Below are 19,037 nucleotides of genomic sequence, written 5' to 3'. Positions count from 1 at the left end.
TATGGCCTGCAGGCCACGAGTTTACTGCTGTAGACTGACTGCACTCTTACAATCACACTAATTTCACACTGAAACCATGTTATTTTCTTTGGTAAAACAGATCAAGGCAAATGACCCATTAGAGGTTTCTCATACCAGTGGAGTTGCTAACTGGTTGCGATCAGCAAGTCTAGTGGAACCAGATACACACTAACATGAGTTGGACAACTGAGCTGCCCATGGGGTTCAGATAAAACTGCCCATAGAGCTAGTTGGACAGATATAATGCAGAAACAGCAGATGCAATGTAGATATAAGGTCAGGTCAAATTGTTGAGTATCTGCTGTTTGCTTGGGACTGTAGGATTTAAAGGCAGCTTAAAGGTACATTAGGTCAGAGTTAGAGAATGGTGTTGCCTACCAAAGGGCTCTGTAGATCTATGATGGCACAGCCTGACACCAGGACCTAATGATACATCAGAACATCACTAAATATGAATATTGTGCTTTTGGTATATTTTACTGCGTAATGATAACTGACAGCTATTTGTAGTTCCTATGTACCTATAGATGTACACACAACTATCACTGGATTACTTTGATACTGAAGAATACTTAATAAAATGTAAGTATGGCGTTATAAGGTGGACCTTTTTCAATCATTTATAAGCAGATTTATGGACATTTATTCACTGTGGACAGAGATAATGGTAGTATCCATTAAAACACACTGAATCTAAACATGTGTGCATCATGTCTGTGTGTTCAGTTTTAGTTGTATTAATAACTGCATTTAGTTGCAGTCATGCAATTTTTCAATTTGTCAATTATGTCTGTCTGTCACTGAATATTCTCAATTGAAATATATGATCAAATTTTAAAAAAACCCAGACATTCAAAAGTGAAAATGAATGTTCAATTGTGAATAAAAAGGGGTAGGGTTAGTGTGGGCTGGGGCTGCTGCACTGACTGTGCTGCATGACAGAAAGGAGTCACACAACCATTTCTGTTATCTGGTAATTAGCACTTTTTTTAAGCAGGAAAATGTGTTAAAGTCAGGGGTATTTCAATCTCTCCATTCATAATGTCTGGTGAAAACTACGGCACGGTTAGATGTGAAAATATTCTGGCTCTACATGCTGTTTTCCTCCCCTACTACTCGGATCTCTGACCTCCCTCTCGCTCATCTCCTAATTCAGCAAATGAGCAATTTCAACCAACCAAGAAGGTTTTTGTGAGTTTTATTTTGTTTCTGTCAAGTTAGATTTGTGTGTTTTACAGTAATAATATTACAGTTTCTGTAAACAGAGTCTTGTGGCGTTGGCAAGAGTGACAGAGAGGATCTTACAATTAACACCACACTGCAGCTGGTTTTGCAGCTGCTCAATACTGGACCAGTTTCAAAAACTGTTGTCTCTGTTAGTCAATTGGACACAAAAATTGGGAAAACACGATGATCATCACAGATAATATTTGACCAGAACAAAACCCATCAGACATGTTTTAAGTCACAACTCGTCCTCAAGCAGTCCTACTGAATGATATAACATATCCAACTGTCTTCAGGAAATATAATTGGCATGATGAATAAAAGATGTCATGCTTACGCTTGTTTTTCTATAGACATGGACTCAAAACATCTTAAATAAGCCACTTTTAAGCAATATTAAGATGCTGATAAAAAGTTTCTATTCAATTCCTCTATTGCTACACTGATATATACCAACATAATGTTCTACTTTGACATTCATAGTCTTGTTTCAAAGTGTTTACTTCAATTTAGCTGATATCCTGTGCTGATACAAAAGGAAATCTTTGTCATTGTATGTGTTACGATCTGCTAAACCTTAACAGTATGCTTTGTCTTTTGATGGAAACATGTAATATCAAACAGCAGTATAACTTCCAGTCACTCAAAATGACACTGGCTGGTGATATTTGACACTTTGAGGCTAAAAGGTATGAAAAGCTTAAAAGTAAGCAAATGAAAAAGCAAAGAAAGATGCTGCAATGTTAACAGCTCAGTCTGCAGAACGATAAAATAATCATATCTGGTATCAGATCTAGCACAGAAAACACTGTTCAAGATGGATTCATAGATCACACCATGTTAACATGATGCAAACTGTTCACACCAACTGGCAGAGAAATCATCTGAACAATCACACTGACTGTACAAACACAAAAGGAACATGGATGCATCAACACATCCTTTGTACAAATACACACAAAAGTGATCAAATAGGCAGAAGGCCATCATTGAGGTAGTTTAGAGAAGTGGTGGTAATGAGTCTGACACTGACAGGACTTTTCATATGGAGGGAAGAGATGGAGATTTCAACAACCATTAGCACAACTTTAGTACATTTGTTTGTGTCATCTCTTGCACTGAGAAATATTATCATTTTACCTCTGCTATAGCCATCCATTAGCTGTCTTACTTTGTGAATAGTTTCTCAAACTGTGTATTTCTTTTGGACATTTGAATGGCCTGATTGCCCAAACAACAGTAACTAGGTATGGCAGGTCAATATTACAGGCAAACAGCTGGATTAGTACAATTCACTGAAGAAGTAGTCTCATGCTATGTCAATAGCCAAAGGGCATGTATCTTTAGATAGCTATTTTGGGATGAGAGGTTAAATTAAAAAAATCTTTGTTCATGACTGGAAGATGCACTGGGAGAGCCAGGATGCTACAGTATATATATCTGTCCTGCTTTTCATTGACTTTGGGGAAGTTTACACTTCACAGTCAAACCTGTCATCTGGGATAGCATTAGATTTGTACAACACATCTTTTAGTCCTCATTCTCAAACCGATGGAAAATTTGGGACATGTATCTTACCCAATTATCATTACGCCATAGCCATCGTACACATATTTGAGACCCGTATGGAACTCGGACAAGCAACAGCTAATAAAATCATTTCAGCTGACGTGGTCGTCAACTAGAAATGAGAAGCCTACTTTTGTTTACTGTTACTCTTTCTCTGTGAAACCAACAACCTATTGTTTAAGAATTAGTGAAGGATGAATTGCAATGCAACCACCCATTTTGTTGAGGCTGTGTCAGATTTATTGTAGGATGTTTCTCTTAGTTTGTTCATACTGGACAAAATAATAAAAATACCTTAAACTCAGGGATGGACTGATGCATTTTTTTCAGTACCGATCTGATTGCTATACCTGAATTTGGATATTTGCAGTTGTTTTAATTCACCTATGCTTGGAGGGGTTACTACTGTTTCTAAAAACTGTTTCAGCGGTTGTATGCTACCTGCAATGTCCGGAAAGAGCTTTGAAAGAGAAGTTCAGGTCTTCCAGTACAGTGTTCAAAAAAGGGAGAAAATGAATGTATAAATAAGTAAATACATTTCCCTGTGGTTAGGCTTCTTGGTTTGGTATTTAGAACATACTGTGCCAAGATTTAGTTATGAATGTACGAGCCTGTGAATGTCAACCTTTGAACCTCTCAGCACCTGTAGACATGGTTTAAGGACCAACTAAGAGTTCAGTGTCTGTTCAGCATAGAAGCTGTGATTACTGCAAGATGCAGCATCATTACCAGCAAGTCTAAATGTGAGGCAGAGTTTTCCATCCTGGGATCTCAGATCAGATCAGAGAATGCTCCAGTTAGAAAGGAGCTTCAGGGCACGACTCTGCCAGCCTTGATGGACTGGTTAAAATGTTGAAGCACTCTGTGCGTGCAGTTGGTGAAAAAGGTTATCTGCACACACAGTGTGATTTCTACATTGATACGAATATTAATGAAAAGCTGGCATCACCATTGATTAACCCTAGGGTTATACCAATATATTGGTTTATTAATTGATTTGACAAATGCTCTTTGTTAAAAACAGAATACAGTGCTTTAAGCATTTGGCATGAACATGATCATGTGCAAATGTGCCAAATGTCTGAACAAAATATATTAAAATGTACTGCACATAAATATGTTTTGGTATTGGTTCCAGCCTTCAATATCCCATATTCCTACAGACAAACTGTGTGATGGGTGGTGGTAAACAAGCAAATGGAGAAGGCAGTGGGTGGTCATGGTGGCGGGTGGGGGCACTGACCTTGATACTACAGAGCTGCATCAGCATAATGACCAGTCAACCCAAAGCAGACCAAAACCTGCGGGAAGTGGGAGGAGAAGGGTGGTGTGTTACAAACCATAGAAACAAAAAGCAGAGGCAGCGAATGCAGCAGGTGGAAGTCAAGTATGGCGTTTGGGCACTCATGTTGGAAGAAGAAAAAAAAAAAAAGAACATCATCATACTTTCATACTTCATCTTTGTCAGATAAAAATATGAATAACTGAGAAGCAGAAGCACAGACGGACAAACAGAGAGACAGACACTGACCACATAGAAACATGGAGAACAGTGAGATACAGCAATAAACAGACATAACATCAGAGCATCTAATGATGTTCAACTTAAAACAAATTCAACACAGCAACAAAAACATTTGATCAGTTTTCATGTGCATCTATGGATGGTCACATGGTTTGTAGTGCTGCAGGGGAGAGGCAAGCCTGCAAAGGAAGAAAATACGAGTAGGAATATGGAGTAATGTCCTTTCAGTGAATGTGGTTCACTCTCATAGGAGGATTGGAAGCAAGGATATGATTTATGGGCTGTGCACTGTAGTGTTCATTGATATTACGCTGGTTGTTTTTCAGAGGCCCTAAACCCTCAGTTGATTTAAAGCAGGAATTATGAATATTTTTAGAACAGTAACATATCAAATAATGTAAAAACAATGAGACAATGTGAAAGGGATCTCTCGTGGCAATAACTGAATTTTATATGCAGCTCCCCTCAGTTTTACAAACTTTATAGTGAGTTTCAGCTCATTGTGTAGCTGTCTGATATGTACTGTTTTTGGTAACTATGATTGTACATTTTAGGTTAAAATCCTTGAGATTTTCATTAAAGCAAACTATTTATACTCAGCATTTTTCTGCAATTTACAATTTTAACATTTATTGCATTTTTGAGTGTCAAGGTCAGCACAGTGCAAATGGTTCATGGTCATGTTGAAACAATCAAAGATTAAACACTTGCCTAAATTCTGAAGGAATGTAAAGGCCATAATTCACTGTTCTCCTTTGACTTTTGGCAATGTAGACATTTAGAATGGAGAGGCAAAACCGCTGTTGTCTGAAAACTGAGAACCAGTTTGTAGAAAGGTGAGATTGCAGTGCGAAATCATCCACTACCTTCTTTCCTCCTACTCTCAATATATTTTTTTATATTTTCATAGAGTACCAAATCTACATGAATTCACACTACAGTCTGACAGATGCTCCAGTTTCTGAAGCAGACACAGATGATGATATTTATATAACTGATAATATAACCACATAGCCACTTTTTGTAAGGATCCCTTAAACTTAAGAACTGTGTTTTTACCAGATATAACAATTAAAATGAAAACCTTCCCTTAACAGATAATAATAAAGCTAACAGGAGAGTCAGGCAGCTGTCAATCAAGCAAGTACAGTCTATACATACACACACAGGCCTGAGAAGAGCTCTGATCAGGTAGAAAAGTGAAAAGCCCTGTGCTAGTGGACCATGACTGACTAAGGACTTGAAAAGACAGACTGTCCAGAGAGAGGAAGCAGTGGTGTCAGGTAAACACCTGCAAGGCTACCCCACACAGTGTGTTGATTTAAGAATAAAGTGCTGTAGTATAGAGTTAGCAGTTTGCTAATTTTCCTTCATATGAAAAGGGGATGCAACCAGGGTTCTAAATTAACACCCGCCAACCCGCCAAATGCGGGTTAAAATTCATATTGGCGGGTGTAAATAAAAACTTACTAGCCAATTTGGCCGGTAATGCATTAGGCAATCATGTCAGTCAGAGCCGCTCTACAGTTCTCGGTCATTTGTCCCCCTGACAGTCCGTCCTACATTTCCCATGAACACTGTCGTAATGCTACGTGATGACGTACAAGACGCCCATTGGCTGTGCGCAGGCACACTACAGTCTGTAGTGCAACCGGCGCGAGAAACCACGGAAACGCAAACACAAAGAAGAAGAAGAAGAATGAACGGCGGCGTATGAACTGTAAAAAAGGAGACTGAGCTAGCTAAAAGTAAAAAGTAAAGTTAAACTAAATGCGTGGTTGGGACAGACGTCTGGGGGCGAGAAGAGGAAGGAGGCAGGGGATGAGAATGTCGATAAAGCGTGCGAAACGAAGAAAAGAAAGTTTAACGCTAAATGGCTGACAGGTCGTGAATGGCTTGTGTTTGATCACGAAAATGCCGTCATGTTTTGTAAGGACTGCCGCATGTACACGAAAGAAAAAAACAAGACGAATAATTTTGTGGTGGGGACTAATAATTTTAAAGTCGAGGCAGTAAAGGACCATGAGAGTGCCCGAAGTCATCAGGAGAGCCGAAGGAGTCTGCAGTACTGACTGCTGCACTGTTTGTGTTTTCTAGTTGTACATACATAATTCAATTTATTACCAATGCAATTTTTTGCAAGTGTTTAAGTCATGGCTGTTACTTATATATATTTCTTATTAAAGAAGGAAAGCAGAAACACTTTAAGTTGAAAGGAAAAATACATTTTATTAGGAATGTAATGATACTAAATACTTACTGGAAAAATGTCTTCTATAAAATAATTAATCTGACAGCATTTTTTGTTTGTATAAATTAAATGTTTGCACTTTCTGTGTATATTTTGTTTCATGTGTTGTACTTTCTGTGCATTTTTCATGCCAACAATGTAAATAAAATGATCAAATGTATTCAGTGGCACTCATAATCTCTTATTTTCACCGGGAAAAAATTTGGCTAGTGGAAATTCTGATTGGCTGGTAACTTTAGAAGGTCACCAGCCACATTGGCTGGTGATCAAAAAAGTTAATTTAGAACCCTGGATGCAACAATAAGCATGCTATAATATGTATAATATGTTCCCAGAAATATAAAGTCTTCTCCAGTGTTCCCCTACCACTAGATGGGTGGGTGTCAACCAAGGTTCCTTTGGCAAACCTCATTATTTTTGATTCTTCCATCCAATCTGATTTACATGTGCTATCAGAACAACAGTTAAGCTACTATTAATAAAGAAGACAACACTTCCAACTACTGGAAGGATTTTACTGTGAAGTACTAACAGGGAGTGCAATCATAGGGATGAGCTACACTATATTTCCAAAGGTCAGTGGACAGCCCTATCAATTACTGAGTTTGGGTGTTTCAGGTACATTCAAAGACACAAGCAATCCAGCTTCAACATCAGCAAGATGGTTAAACCGTTTGAGCCATGCAGCATGTGAGAGGAGATTCTCACATGTCAACACAGTAAAAACCAATTACAGATCTTGACTGTCACTCATCTCTCAGCCCTGATGCACATTCACCCGTCAAAGATGGCCACATAGACCTTTGACCCAAAGCCAGCTGTTGACCTGTGGATGGGGACAGATAATCAGAGGCTCAACAAGGGAGTGGGAGGTGCATCTTCATCATCTACCATGCAGGACGCTGAGGCAGATGACAGTGAGTTGCTATGCTATGGTCTGTATCACAATGTAGAAGTTTTTCTGTGCTTTTAGGTCATCTCATTAGCGTTTATTGTTGGGATGAATGGCAGAGAAATCAGGAGCAATTTAGGTGAGCCTCAAACATGCCATGGGTGCATGATGAGCTGCACCCTTTACCACAGGGTTTTTGTTGTTGTTGATAAAAATAAAATGCAGAAAAATGAATTAAACATGACTTAAAAACAATAATCCCCCCCTATGCAAATGCAACACTGTAACCCAGTTCCAATAATTTTAACCTTTAATAGAAAGCAAACAGCAGTGTTCTGAGCTCTGTTTATTGTGATAAAATACCTGACCATAATATTACAGCCTTTTAAAAAAGCAGTCCATAATGATGTGTTTATTCTGCCACTTCGTTCTGGAAAATGCACATAGCCTATTATCCATACAGTAGATATCCAATACCACTAATATCAGAAACTGAAAAGGAAGCACTGCTTCTCTTCATCTTCCCAAAATGCACAAGGTGTTTTTTAGGATAAGTACACATGATATTTAAATCACTAAATCATGTGGTCGGCCATACATATGGAGAGGCATCAAACGTGTTGATGACAACTGCAACGGGAAATAGCAATACTGCCCTGGCCTGCTTTACAGGAAAAACCTTTCAGAATTGTTGCTTCAACTTGAAAACCTCTGGGGATAGCTTTGCTTGATTTTTTTGAGTTCTTAACTGAGGACAGAAGATGGTCTAGATCTACATTTTGAGGTTCTCTTATGGCAGTAAACAGTCTCCACAGGAAATACAACAAACTCTTTTGTTGCTGGTGTATTGAAGAACAGCGTGATTTGAGAGTCAGCTGATCAATAGCCATGGTTAAATCCCAGAAACAATGAAATTTATGAGATTCTTTCCCTGATACTTCTGCTCCTTCAGTATTACTGTAACAGAATGACTAACAATTCCTTTTATTATGAATACATCTCTTCAGCTATCTTGTGGCACACTCCAGCAGTGGTCCTGTTGTTGCTGTAACTAAAAAGGGAGGTGGGAATTCAAATGTGTAGACACAGCAGTGTGCACAATGTGACACTCTTATGCAAATATTTAAGAGCACCGGCACAAACAAAAACTATACCAACTCAGGGTTCCCAGTCATGTTCAATCCCTACAGGCCTCATTAGTCATGTGGTGCCATATTAGTATGGTGCCCTAGCTAGCTACATTAACAGACATGCATAGTAATCTCCAGGGAAATATCCCCACTTGTCCTTCTTACTTGTTCTGACACCCGCATAATTAACCACTATAATTGTGTTCAAGGCGACATGATTATTAATTCAGCACACATGTAGAGCAGGCAGAATGGTAGAGACGGCAAAGCCTCTGCTGGAAATGAAATGATCCGGTATTATGGCTCAGTAACGATCTCCTGACCACTCTAATGTAGCCCTCCTTTGGCTTATTGTTCACCTAAGGATAACTTAGAGTACGGGTAACTATAGTTATGATCTAATCATTGCTTTCCTCATGAGCCTGTGTCTCTGTGGTTGCTCTACTTTCCACTTCAACTGAAAGCTGATATGCACTCTATGTGCTGATGGTGCTGAGGATTCATGAAAGATACTGGGGGGAAAAAAAAAAAAAAAAGCTCTTAACTTGAACATATTCTGCTGAGATAATTGGATCAGATTTTGGTACTATCACTATTATATAGTGACTGATGGTATCATGCAAATTTCCATGATTGTACATGAAGACATTCTAAACAATTATATATCATTTCTGAATTTTGTGTTTTATGACCTCATGAACACATTTTGTCAACAGAGCCTAATGTGTCTAATCATATTTTATGCTGGATAGAGGTGGGTGGTGTTGTCACCTGCATCACGTTTTTCCACAATTTAGATTTTGTGATTGCCACATTACCATGATAAATTTTTAGCGTATTGAAAATAAAGTGCCTAACTGTGGCCAGGATAATGAGGGCTATGCACATACTCATAGAACTGAAGTTACATCCACAAACTACGATTTCCTCTGTATAATGCCGACTCAAGCAACAGAAAGATGTGGAAGATAAGATTTCGAGCAACCCATGCCAATTTCTCTGGTGTCTGCTTCAAGAACTAACACAAAAGTCTTCATCTACTCCCACCATCCAAGGAAAAGAAGACCCAGTGGACTAATTTCATAGAAATTTCCCCGCAACTACAACTGGAAAACTCTTAAGCTCTGTATGTGCTGCTCATTTTACTTCATACAAAGCAGGATTCACTTCGAAACTGAAGCTCAAGGACGGGTTAATGCAGACTTCAAACTCTGAACCTGTAAGCGTTGCTAGTTTTATGTGGCTTTACGTATTTCATGTTGCATTTTGTGTTGTCTCACATAGTCAAGCCTAATGTTACCTCCATGTCACACAGCAACACAAGCTAAGCTGGTTTTGGGGCTGTCAACAAATTTTCTGCAAAAAAACAAGAAATTAATATTTGATTGTAAAATAATGCAGCACTATCACAGTGACAGTCCTCAAGTGGGCCTGAGCTGCTGCACTGAATGTACAGCATGATGATGATGATGTTGGAAAACAGACGCACCAAAACTAAGCACTGCCCAACGCGCACTAAGTTATCCTCCAACCGGAGTTTTCAGTCATCTGGTGCATTCAGTCTGTACTTTAACAGTAAAGTACCTTGATCACCTCCATGAGCTGTGTGTCACTACCACTGCTACAACATCGTCAAATCAAAGGGCAAAACTACAGTAATTAAGTGTTGTTTTGAGAACACACAGCAGTCCCTTTCACCACATGCAGTATCTTTGCCTCAGGTCACTCCCCCTGTTCATGCCATTCCACTCTCCTGATCCTGAGCCCCTTTTAGGGATGTGCACTTGATCATTATAAACATCTGATCCTTTGTCACTCAGTTCAGACCAAGCATGCCAGAACAGGGTTAAGTGAAGAACATGAAGTGTACCTCCTCACTGTTATTTTGTGCCAGTTATCATGCACCTTGTGTGTAGTGGACAAAATAATGCTCCTCTCCAGAGCTGCATGGATTAATTGATGAGCTGTCAACTATTAAATTAATCAACAACTATTTTGACAATCAATGACTTGCTGTGAGTAATACTTTCAGAAAAAAAAGTCAAAATTCTCTGATTTCAGTTTTTAAATGTGAATATTTTCTGTTTTTTCAATCCAAATATCTTTGGGTTGTGAACAAAACAAGACATTTGAAGACATCATCTTGGGCTCTGGCAAACACTAATTGACATCATTCATTATTCTTTGACATTATATAGTCCAAACAACTGATCTGACAACTGATCCACAATAATCAATAAATTAGCAATGAAAACAATGGCTAGTTGCACTTCTACTCCTTTCTCATTTGAATGTAGGCCTTTGCAGTGAGATGAAGCACTGCTTTTAAACAGATTTCTTTACGGGTCAGCTTTTTTCAAAGATGGTGTGTTAGGGGCTTGTTAGCTAGACATAGAGCCTCCAGCCTCCATGAAAAGAAATGTGGTTGCATATAAAAAGCTAAACGAGCTCATCTGCCAAAACGCACCCCTCTCCATGAAACTGTCATCAAGCTTCTTGTCTTCACAGTGCTCAGCCTGCTTTTGTGCAGCCACTTCTAAGAACATCAGGTCATCATTGTTTACAACCGAGCAGCAACCACCACGGCTGAGTGTGAAGTCAATGCAGAAGAGCAAAAAACTGTTCAGCTCATATAACCCTGAAAACCATGACAGCTGACAGTAAAAAACATCTCTCATGTGACGTTAAATAGTTAGAAAGACTTACAGACACATATTTTCTGTGTTTATGGTAACGTATTTCCCTGTGGCAGCACCGTGCTAGCCACAAAATCACCTTGTGCTAACAAATAAGCTTTAGTGGTAGGATAACTGCTTATCTGAGGGGGCTAATCCTAAGCCTCCATAACCTACACAGAGACTGTGATTTACAAGAAGCCATTATGTCAATGAGCCTCTACTTCTGCGCTCCATGAAACTGATTAATACAGAGACTTAATGACTGGACATTAACAGATAATACCAATGTAATTTTACTTTTTCCTGTTACTATTAAATCCACCAATTGCTACAAATGAGACCTAACTCCTGAAAATCAAAGACGTTGCTTCCAACAAAACTAAAACCCTGCTAACAAGCTCCTTGATGTCCATTACATGCCATGGTATGAACATGCTGAAACAAACAACATATTGATGATCTTGTTATTCTTACAGCCTCAACTAGTGGAATAAAAATGTATGATATACCCATGACGAGTTCAAAACAATTAAAGGTGTATGCTGCAATAACCTTTCTGACAACTATTCACAGCAATATTCAAGCGGTAATTACCACAGCTAATCTTGTATTTTTAAGAAAGTCCTGATATTCACTTAGCATTGAGCATACAAACACGGAATCTTAATGTCGACCTGATTCAGAGTAAATAATCCTAACTAGTGCTATTTTGACCATGCAAACTAAATGCTTTACTTCATGAAACCTACACATTGCAGTCCAGGGCACCCTGCCCAGTATGTTGGGAACATGCCAAATGCAGTTTTGGTATTTTCATGGCCAGGACCACCAGGCACACCTGTGGCACACTTTGATGCAAGATAGGATAAGACAGAAGACATTATCAGACATTATAGCTGGGTGTGTTAGACGCTGTGACAACCATTGTCAATCACATTGACTAGTTCCATCCCCATTTAATACAGGACTCTTCCCATCATGTCGCATGTAGTTTTACATATGAATACAGCAGCTGAAATATTCTGCCAGAAGTTGAATTCATGTTACTGGAAAGGCTGAAGATCCTACCATGTGATAGTTCACAATTTTATTTGCCATCACAATGATCCAATCCATAAAATAACCATCTGTAGTTGAATACCACAACAGAGCCACGATACAGGAAAAAAAGAACTGAAAAAAAAAAAAAAAAAAGGGCAAGGATGCAACAATGCCTCTATGTGTTGAAATACCTCACTTTGAACTGGTTTTGCCGTCCTCAGGGACCATAGTGGGGCAAAAGACATCATCAGCTAATGGCAGAACCAAGGGGTAGCCATGGCGAGAGCAAGCTAAAGCTGAGCCACCAAACACATCAATCCCTTCCAGATCACTCATTTGTTTTCCTTGTGTGAACCCCTTCCTCACAATACCTACGTTAGCTAGTCAACTTCTTTTATGCATTCTTAAGAAGAAGAACATTAACTTTGTTGAGTTTTAATCAAGGCACAAGGTTTTTGCAAGTGCACATTGTTGACACTATATTCTAGTGTGTTGCATTTCTTGGCACATTTCATTCAAATAGATAAACTCATCAAAATTATTTCTCAAGAGTTAGTACTGTCTAAAACACAGGCTGCTATCATGCTATGCCACAACATAAAAATAAATAAATAAAATAATAAAATTCCTAATAATGTACTTTATGAGCTTGGTGTTCATGTAGCACTCATGCAGTCCCTGATGCCAAAATAAGAAAAAGAAAATGTAAGTCACCCAAAACTGTGACTACTGCAGCAATAACAAGACTACAGCATTGCTAATGGTGCTAGAGGAAAAGTCAGGGGATCACCAAAGTCAGATGGATTAATAATCTGAGAACCATGAATGTCTGCACAAAATTTGATGGCAATTTATTCAGTAGTCGTGGAGATATTTCGGTCTTGACCAAAGCGGTGGCCTGACTAACACACTGACATTCCAATCCCAGGGCCATGCTGCTAGCATGACTAATAACAAATGAACAAGCCACCACTTTCTGTGCCACCCCTGGTCTCACCCATGCCACCCCTTAAAAAATTATTTTACTCCACTTCTGACAAATGAAATAAAATACAATGAAGTCTCAGCAGGTGTCATTTCCCATTGTGGAACTGTTAACACCTTTGGACAACTACATAAGCAGAGACATAGGTATCAGGAAAGTGTGCAATGAATCGACTGGTTGATTAAACATCACAAGCTAGTCGGCACCAAAAATACTGAACTTATTATCCTTATTTTATTCATGTACAGATTTAAATTACGGGATAATGTGTTGGTGTTTAGTTATATTGGTGAAATTATAAACATCATTCCACACTGCATATTATTACTTTAGCATGTGTGTGCTGTATGGCTGCAATATAAACTGTCCATCAAACCATCAAAACCCTAAATATATTGAATTTACTGTCTGACAAATATGGCATGTCTTTTCACTGAAGAAGATGGAACCAGTGAGTGTTTGACCTATTTGCTTGAAACATTTTTTGAAAAATTATCAATAAATTAAAATAGTGGCCAATTAATTTTCTCCAGACTGACTAATCAATTAATTGATCACCTCAGCTCTAGTCATTTTGTGATCACATACTCTACATTCACATTTTACGATATCTACATGGTTTTCTCTGGCTTGATGTGAAACGGAAAACAGCATATGAACAGTACTGGCTTGCTGCTTAACATGATTTTCTGTGTTGGAGCTTTGATCCTCACCGAAACTGCAGTTGGTACCTGCAGGGCTTCTACCACTATAAAACATTTCACTGGCAAAAAGGAGTAAAAAATGGGTGAATTCAGACGTCTAACCTTGGTGAAAACTCAACTATTCACTAAGCTGACTACCACTTGCTTCTCAGGGGGAAAACATTCACAGAAGCATCTTTGGTTTTGCACTAACAACATACTACAAAGACAGCTGCTGTCTCTAACACTCCAACAGCGCCTTGTTTTTGTTTTTCTTGTTTCTTCAACTGGTTCTGAATTTGCGTGTGGTTTAACTCTGAGCAACTGTCAGGTGTCATTAACTGTGTTTCCATCCAAATGTATGACAACACAAATCAGCAAAAGAAAATATGCGTGTGTTTCCATCCACTACTGTCACGTGATTATTTGGAGTTGGTTCATTGAGACGAGCAGTGGGTGGTGCCAGTTCTCCAGTTGGAAAACCATTATACCATTGTAGAAGAAGAGGGCACAACAAGATGATGTAATTAAAAAAGCACAAGTTGAGTCTAAAATGGTGAAAAAAATGCAGAGCAATGAAGAGATATTTTAGTCTTTGGCAGCTTCTTCTTCTACTTCTACCTCTTCTTCTCCTCCTCTTGGGGCAGAAACATCTGATCAGTCATGTGAGTTTAATGTTCACTTCGTCACAACATATTCGAAAAATTGTGTTTCCATGTCCCGTTAAGCACATTAACGGCCTCAAGCCAGTGTAAAAACTTTTCTTTTTCTTTTTCAAATTGTGTTGTTTCCATCAACCTTTTCTAATGTGATCCTTTAAAATATATGTGAAGATATGTTGATGGAAACAGTTCCAGTTCATCAGCACATTTAAAATGCTCTTCTATCAATTGTTTAAGCACTCTTTTGCTGGGAAGAAATATAGAGCTAATCAAAACAAGTAGAACTCTGATAATCAAAAGATTTCACCCATGATGATCACAAACTATCGCTCTTGTATCACACCATTTTGTCTTGTAATCACAACACTAAAACACAGTTTACTACTGAAAACGGGCTGTATTTTTTACTTTCTCAAAAGTAAGAATTTGTTGGTTTTCTCTGTTTTGCATCTTACTAGACTGAACATGTCTGAGTTTTTTGTTGTTGTTTTTGAGAATGTCACCTGGGAAATTGTGATGGCCATTTTTTTCAGTTTTAGGACATTCAACAGATTTAATAATCCGAAGATACAGGCAAAATATGCAGATACATAAGTAATGAAAATAACCACTAGCTGCAGCTCTGGTCTCTATATGAATCTAATCTTGCTTCAAAGGTGCCATGCTTCACAGCACAATATCTGTTTTGGTGAATGTCACAAGTAAGTTTCACTACACCCCTCTGATTCTGTCACACTTCAAACTCTGATTAACGCAGAAAAACAGCACTGTCAGTTTGGTCTACATCTGTCTGATCAGGGCCAGCGTGGCAGAAATATCACAGTCGAATCTTCTGTTCAAGAGGCTGAGTCACTCAAAGAAGATAGTCTCTGTCAATGTCAAATTTCTGCTCATTTTAATTTTCACAATGCACAGAGAAAGGCAGCGCTAGCACGAAAATCTAATCTACAGAGCTCAGGACAGAATGATTTAGTTAAATTGATTCAGCTGAAAGTCTAAGAGAGCTGCGAGTGCCAAAACTTTCTATATCACAAATACTGTAATGTAAACAATGTCAATAGTAAACCTCTGTTTATGGTTATGTGGGAGATAAATGGCAACTTGCTTATGGGGGTTACATGAATAGCAGAGAAGTAAAGATGCTCTGGGCCTTTGGTATTGTCATAAGACTATTAGTCATAGATTAGTTCACCTCAGGGACCTCAACCGACCACTGCAGAATTTCATTCAAGTGGCTTCACAAAAAAGACCAACTTCACGTCAACAGAAACCCTAAAATCATCTTCAACTGAAGATAATATGAATATTTATGAGAGAGTAAAAAAATCACTGCCATCCAGCAATGGATTGGAAAACTACCAAAAGCCAATTTATCCTCACTGTTTGTGGATTTGAGCTTATGCACATACAGTTTTTTTTTTTTTTGTGGGTCTACTGAATGAGAAACAAAACAGTCTGAAATAACAGCAAGGCCTGCGGTGACATAAAAATGGAATTTAAAGGGAAAAACTGCATATCTGAAACACATTTTTATCATTCTGTGTATTGACTGTGGTTTGTGACTTGATGATCACCAACTGAAGAACATTAAGACTTACTCATCTTCTTGACAGCCACATTCACTGGTCATATTCAACCCCAAAGTCAAAGAAAACACATGCTTTTAACTTTCTCATATCACAGTTCCATCTAGCTTATTACTTGTTTTATTATGTGCTCTTGATTTGCATGACAACAAAACAAAGACGAATACAAAAGGAAAATGCAGCGTCTTGCTCCAGTATTTAAGAGGATTTTGAGGTTGGGAACCCCCACACAAAGAGGGAGGGGAAGCCTGTCCTTTCATTAGGACTCGTACATCCCAGATCAAGACTAACTAGGGCGAAGCTGTACGGCCCTGACATCTCCAGCGCCCATACATCACGCCAAACACCATTTAGAAAATGAACTACTTTAATGTTGCGTCGCTTACTGGCAAATATGGAATTTTTTAGGCAAGATGACTCATAATTTTCCTCAGATTAGTATCGACTCTTCGTTTCGGCACATATCCAATAGCTCACAATAACTCAGTTTGCCCCTTTTATCTGATACATCTAATGCCAACTTTTAAGAATGATGTGGCTTGCTAGCAACGATGGAAGACGAAGCTACGGGAGAACCGTGTGTGGCCGCAAGGTGAACCACCTCTAAAAAAAACAATTTGACTGAAGTGTTGCTTGGGAGATAATGTGCTCCGCATTGAAGAAAGAAACTAAGTCAACCATATGTTCTTAAGTAATTTCCTGGTATGTGCTGTTACCGATAAATGCTACTTAATCACTCTGTTTTGAACAGAATTCAACGTATCGTTTCCTCCACACGGGAGAGAATGACTCAAGCGAGCTACAGAGCGCTGGGCCGCTGCTGGAGACTGATATGATAGGCTACATCACTTCCACAGCAACAATGGAGACGACCTACCTGGGATAAAATAACCTGCCGGTGGATCATTCTCCAAAGGTAAGGATGAGAACTCGAAGGTGTACACGCCTACTAATTTCCACCAAGCTCCATTTCGACGGTAAAGGCTGTAGGAACCCAAACAAACAGCGTACCGTGCAAAGGGCCGATGAGGCACGCGAGAGAGAGGCTCGAGTCACATCCTTTCCTCTTTCTCTGGACCAAAGTAAAGTTAGCCAAAACATAGCACTCATTTTCCGGCCGCAGACAATATTGAACATTACAAATCCGTGACTTGAGAAGTTTTTGTGGCTTTTAGTAATCATTAATAATTTGCTATTATTAATATGTGAAAAATACGTATGTGAGGGCCATCTTTATCTGCAATGCTGTTTTTCTTTCAATGTATGTAATTTCGACTTCGAGTATGCTTTTATTTTGAAGGTTTCACTTCTGGTCATTGTAGAGATAAATCTGTCTGACTTGACACAGCTGGGTACCAATGCCTCACGGCCAATCAGAAAACGCGTTTTTCTCCTCGCGTGCGCTACCTCCTCTTCTCTGCCCCCCTTCGCCAACTAACGTACACATACACGTGTAGCCTATAAACGCGCACGCCGTGTCACGCGCACAGTAATTATTCACATGACGTTCTCCCCTCGTGCATCGTTTTCCTTCAGCGAGCTGCAGCTGACGCGAGGAGGCAGAACGCGGCGGATGCTGGAAAACACCGTTCTCTCATGTTGTGGCTGGAAACATACATGGAAACACGGTTCATCTCAGCATTCAGGAGGTAAATGGCCAATTGGAGAATACTTTTCATTACCATTTGGATAGAAAATAAGCGTACTATCCTGGAGGATACTGTCCATTACTTTTTAAGTGGCAATGGACCATACAGTTAACCTCAGTTTGGTAAATACAAGCTGCTAAAAAGTACTGTTCATTCCAGGTTTGAGGTAGTAAAGAGGTTGACGTTACGACCGGAAGTTATTTTTGAGGTATGTTTTTAGATGGTGAATAATGCTGTAAGAAAGTATTCTACTGTTAACCTCAGCATCAGGTGGTAAATAGTGCTATTTTATTTTATTTTTAATTACACCACGTCTTTTGTAAATTGTATACTTACCATGTATTTAATTTCTATGTGCTAGTTAGCAACAATCAGTCGCATAACCGTTTTTGCCTTGTCTTGGTTGACAGAATTTGTATACATAGAACATTAAGCTGAATTTAAAATGTAATTGGAATATTCTTTAGTTTTGTGGTTATATAAATATTTTCTTTATTTATTCATAGGGTCACTTAATAATGCCCTGTTTATTTAATATTGAAAATGTTGGTGTCTGATCAGGGCAACCAGTATACAGAAACTGTTTGAATGACCAAAGCTAATTTCCCAAAATAAATACTCACCAAATTCTTTTTTCCAAATGTTTTTTCTGTGAAAAAAACAAAACATCCCACACACTGTCGTTAGATAGATTCATCCATGTCAAATATTTTCTCTCAAAATGTTTATCTTGAATTAATGACATCCAGTATTATTTAGCCAAAAAATGTGTCTCATGGCTTAAACAAACAAGTTAGTCATATAAAGTTATTTGTAGCATAACCCCATTCATTAAAAGACAACTAGTAAAATGTTAATTATGTTCAGAATTGGCAACAGTTATGGAGAAAAATAAGATATAAAATGATAATATATTTGAAGAGTTGAATCAATTTTGAAATCAGATATTGGTTTACAAAAACACTGTGTCATTTTAGATCTGTGTTACTAAAAAATAAATAGTGTCACCACAAACATGAAAAAAGAGGTAGTCATAGATAAACTCGTGGATGCATTTTGTGGTTGCAGTAAGTGCAGCATTAATTTAATGTTGCACTAATCATATCCGTACAAGCATCATGTTAAGCAATAAATAAGA

At 38.5% G+C, this 19,037-nt stretch overlaps 1 protein-coding gene across 4 annotated transcripts in view; it reads right to left on the bottom strand.

Annotated features, from left to right (window-relative positions):
• The window catches only part of LOC143339827 (E3 ubiquitin-protein ligase HECW1-like), an 85,585-nt gene extending 68,268 nt beyond the window's left edge, over positions 1–17,317 (bottom strand). For 2 of the 4 annotated variants that reach the window (XM_076761312.1, XM_076761314.1), the window contains exon 1: positions 17,128–17,307. In XM_076761312.1, the coding sequence (XP_076617427.1) occupies positions 17,128–17,157 (30 nt within the window). In that variant the 5' untranslated portion in view covers positions 17,158–17,307. Of the gene's footprint in view, positions 1–4,060; positions 4,119–17,127 lie in introns of all 4 variants that reach the window. The other 2 variants (XM_076761315.1, XM_076761313.1) reach the window with 2 other exon arrangements.
• Between the last annotated feature and the right edge of the window lie 1,720 nt (positions 17,318–19,037).

Source organism: Chaetodon auriga, chromosome 21 (assembly GCF_051107435.1).
Source record: "Chaetodon auriga isolate fChaAug3 chromosome 21, fChaAug3.hap1, whole genome shotgun sequence".
Classification (NCBI taxonomy): Eukaryota; Metazoa; Chordata; class Actinopteri; order Chaetodontiformes; family Chaetodontidae; genus Chaetodon; species Chaetodon auriga.
This window is presented reverse-complemented; position numbering and strand designations above follow the sequence as displayed.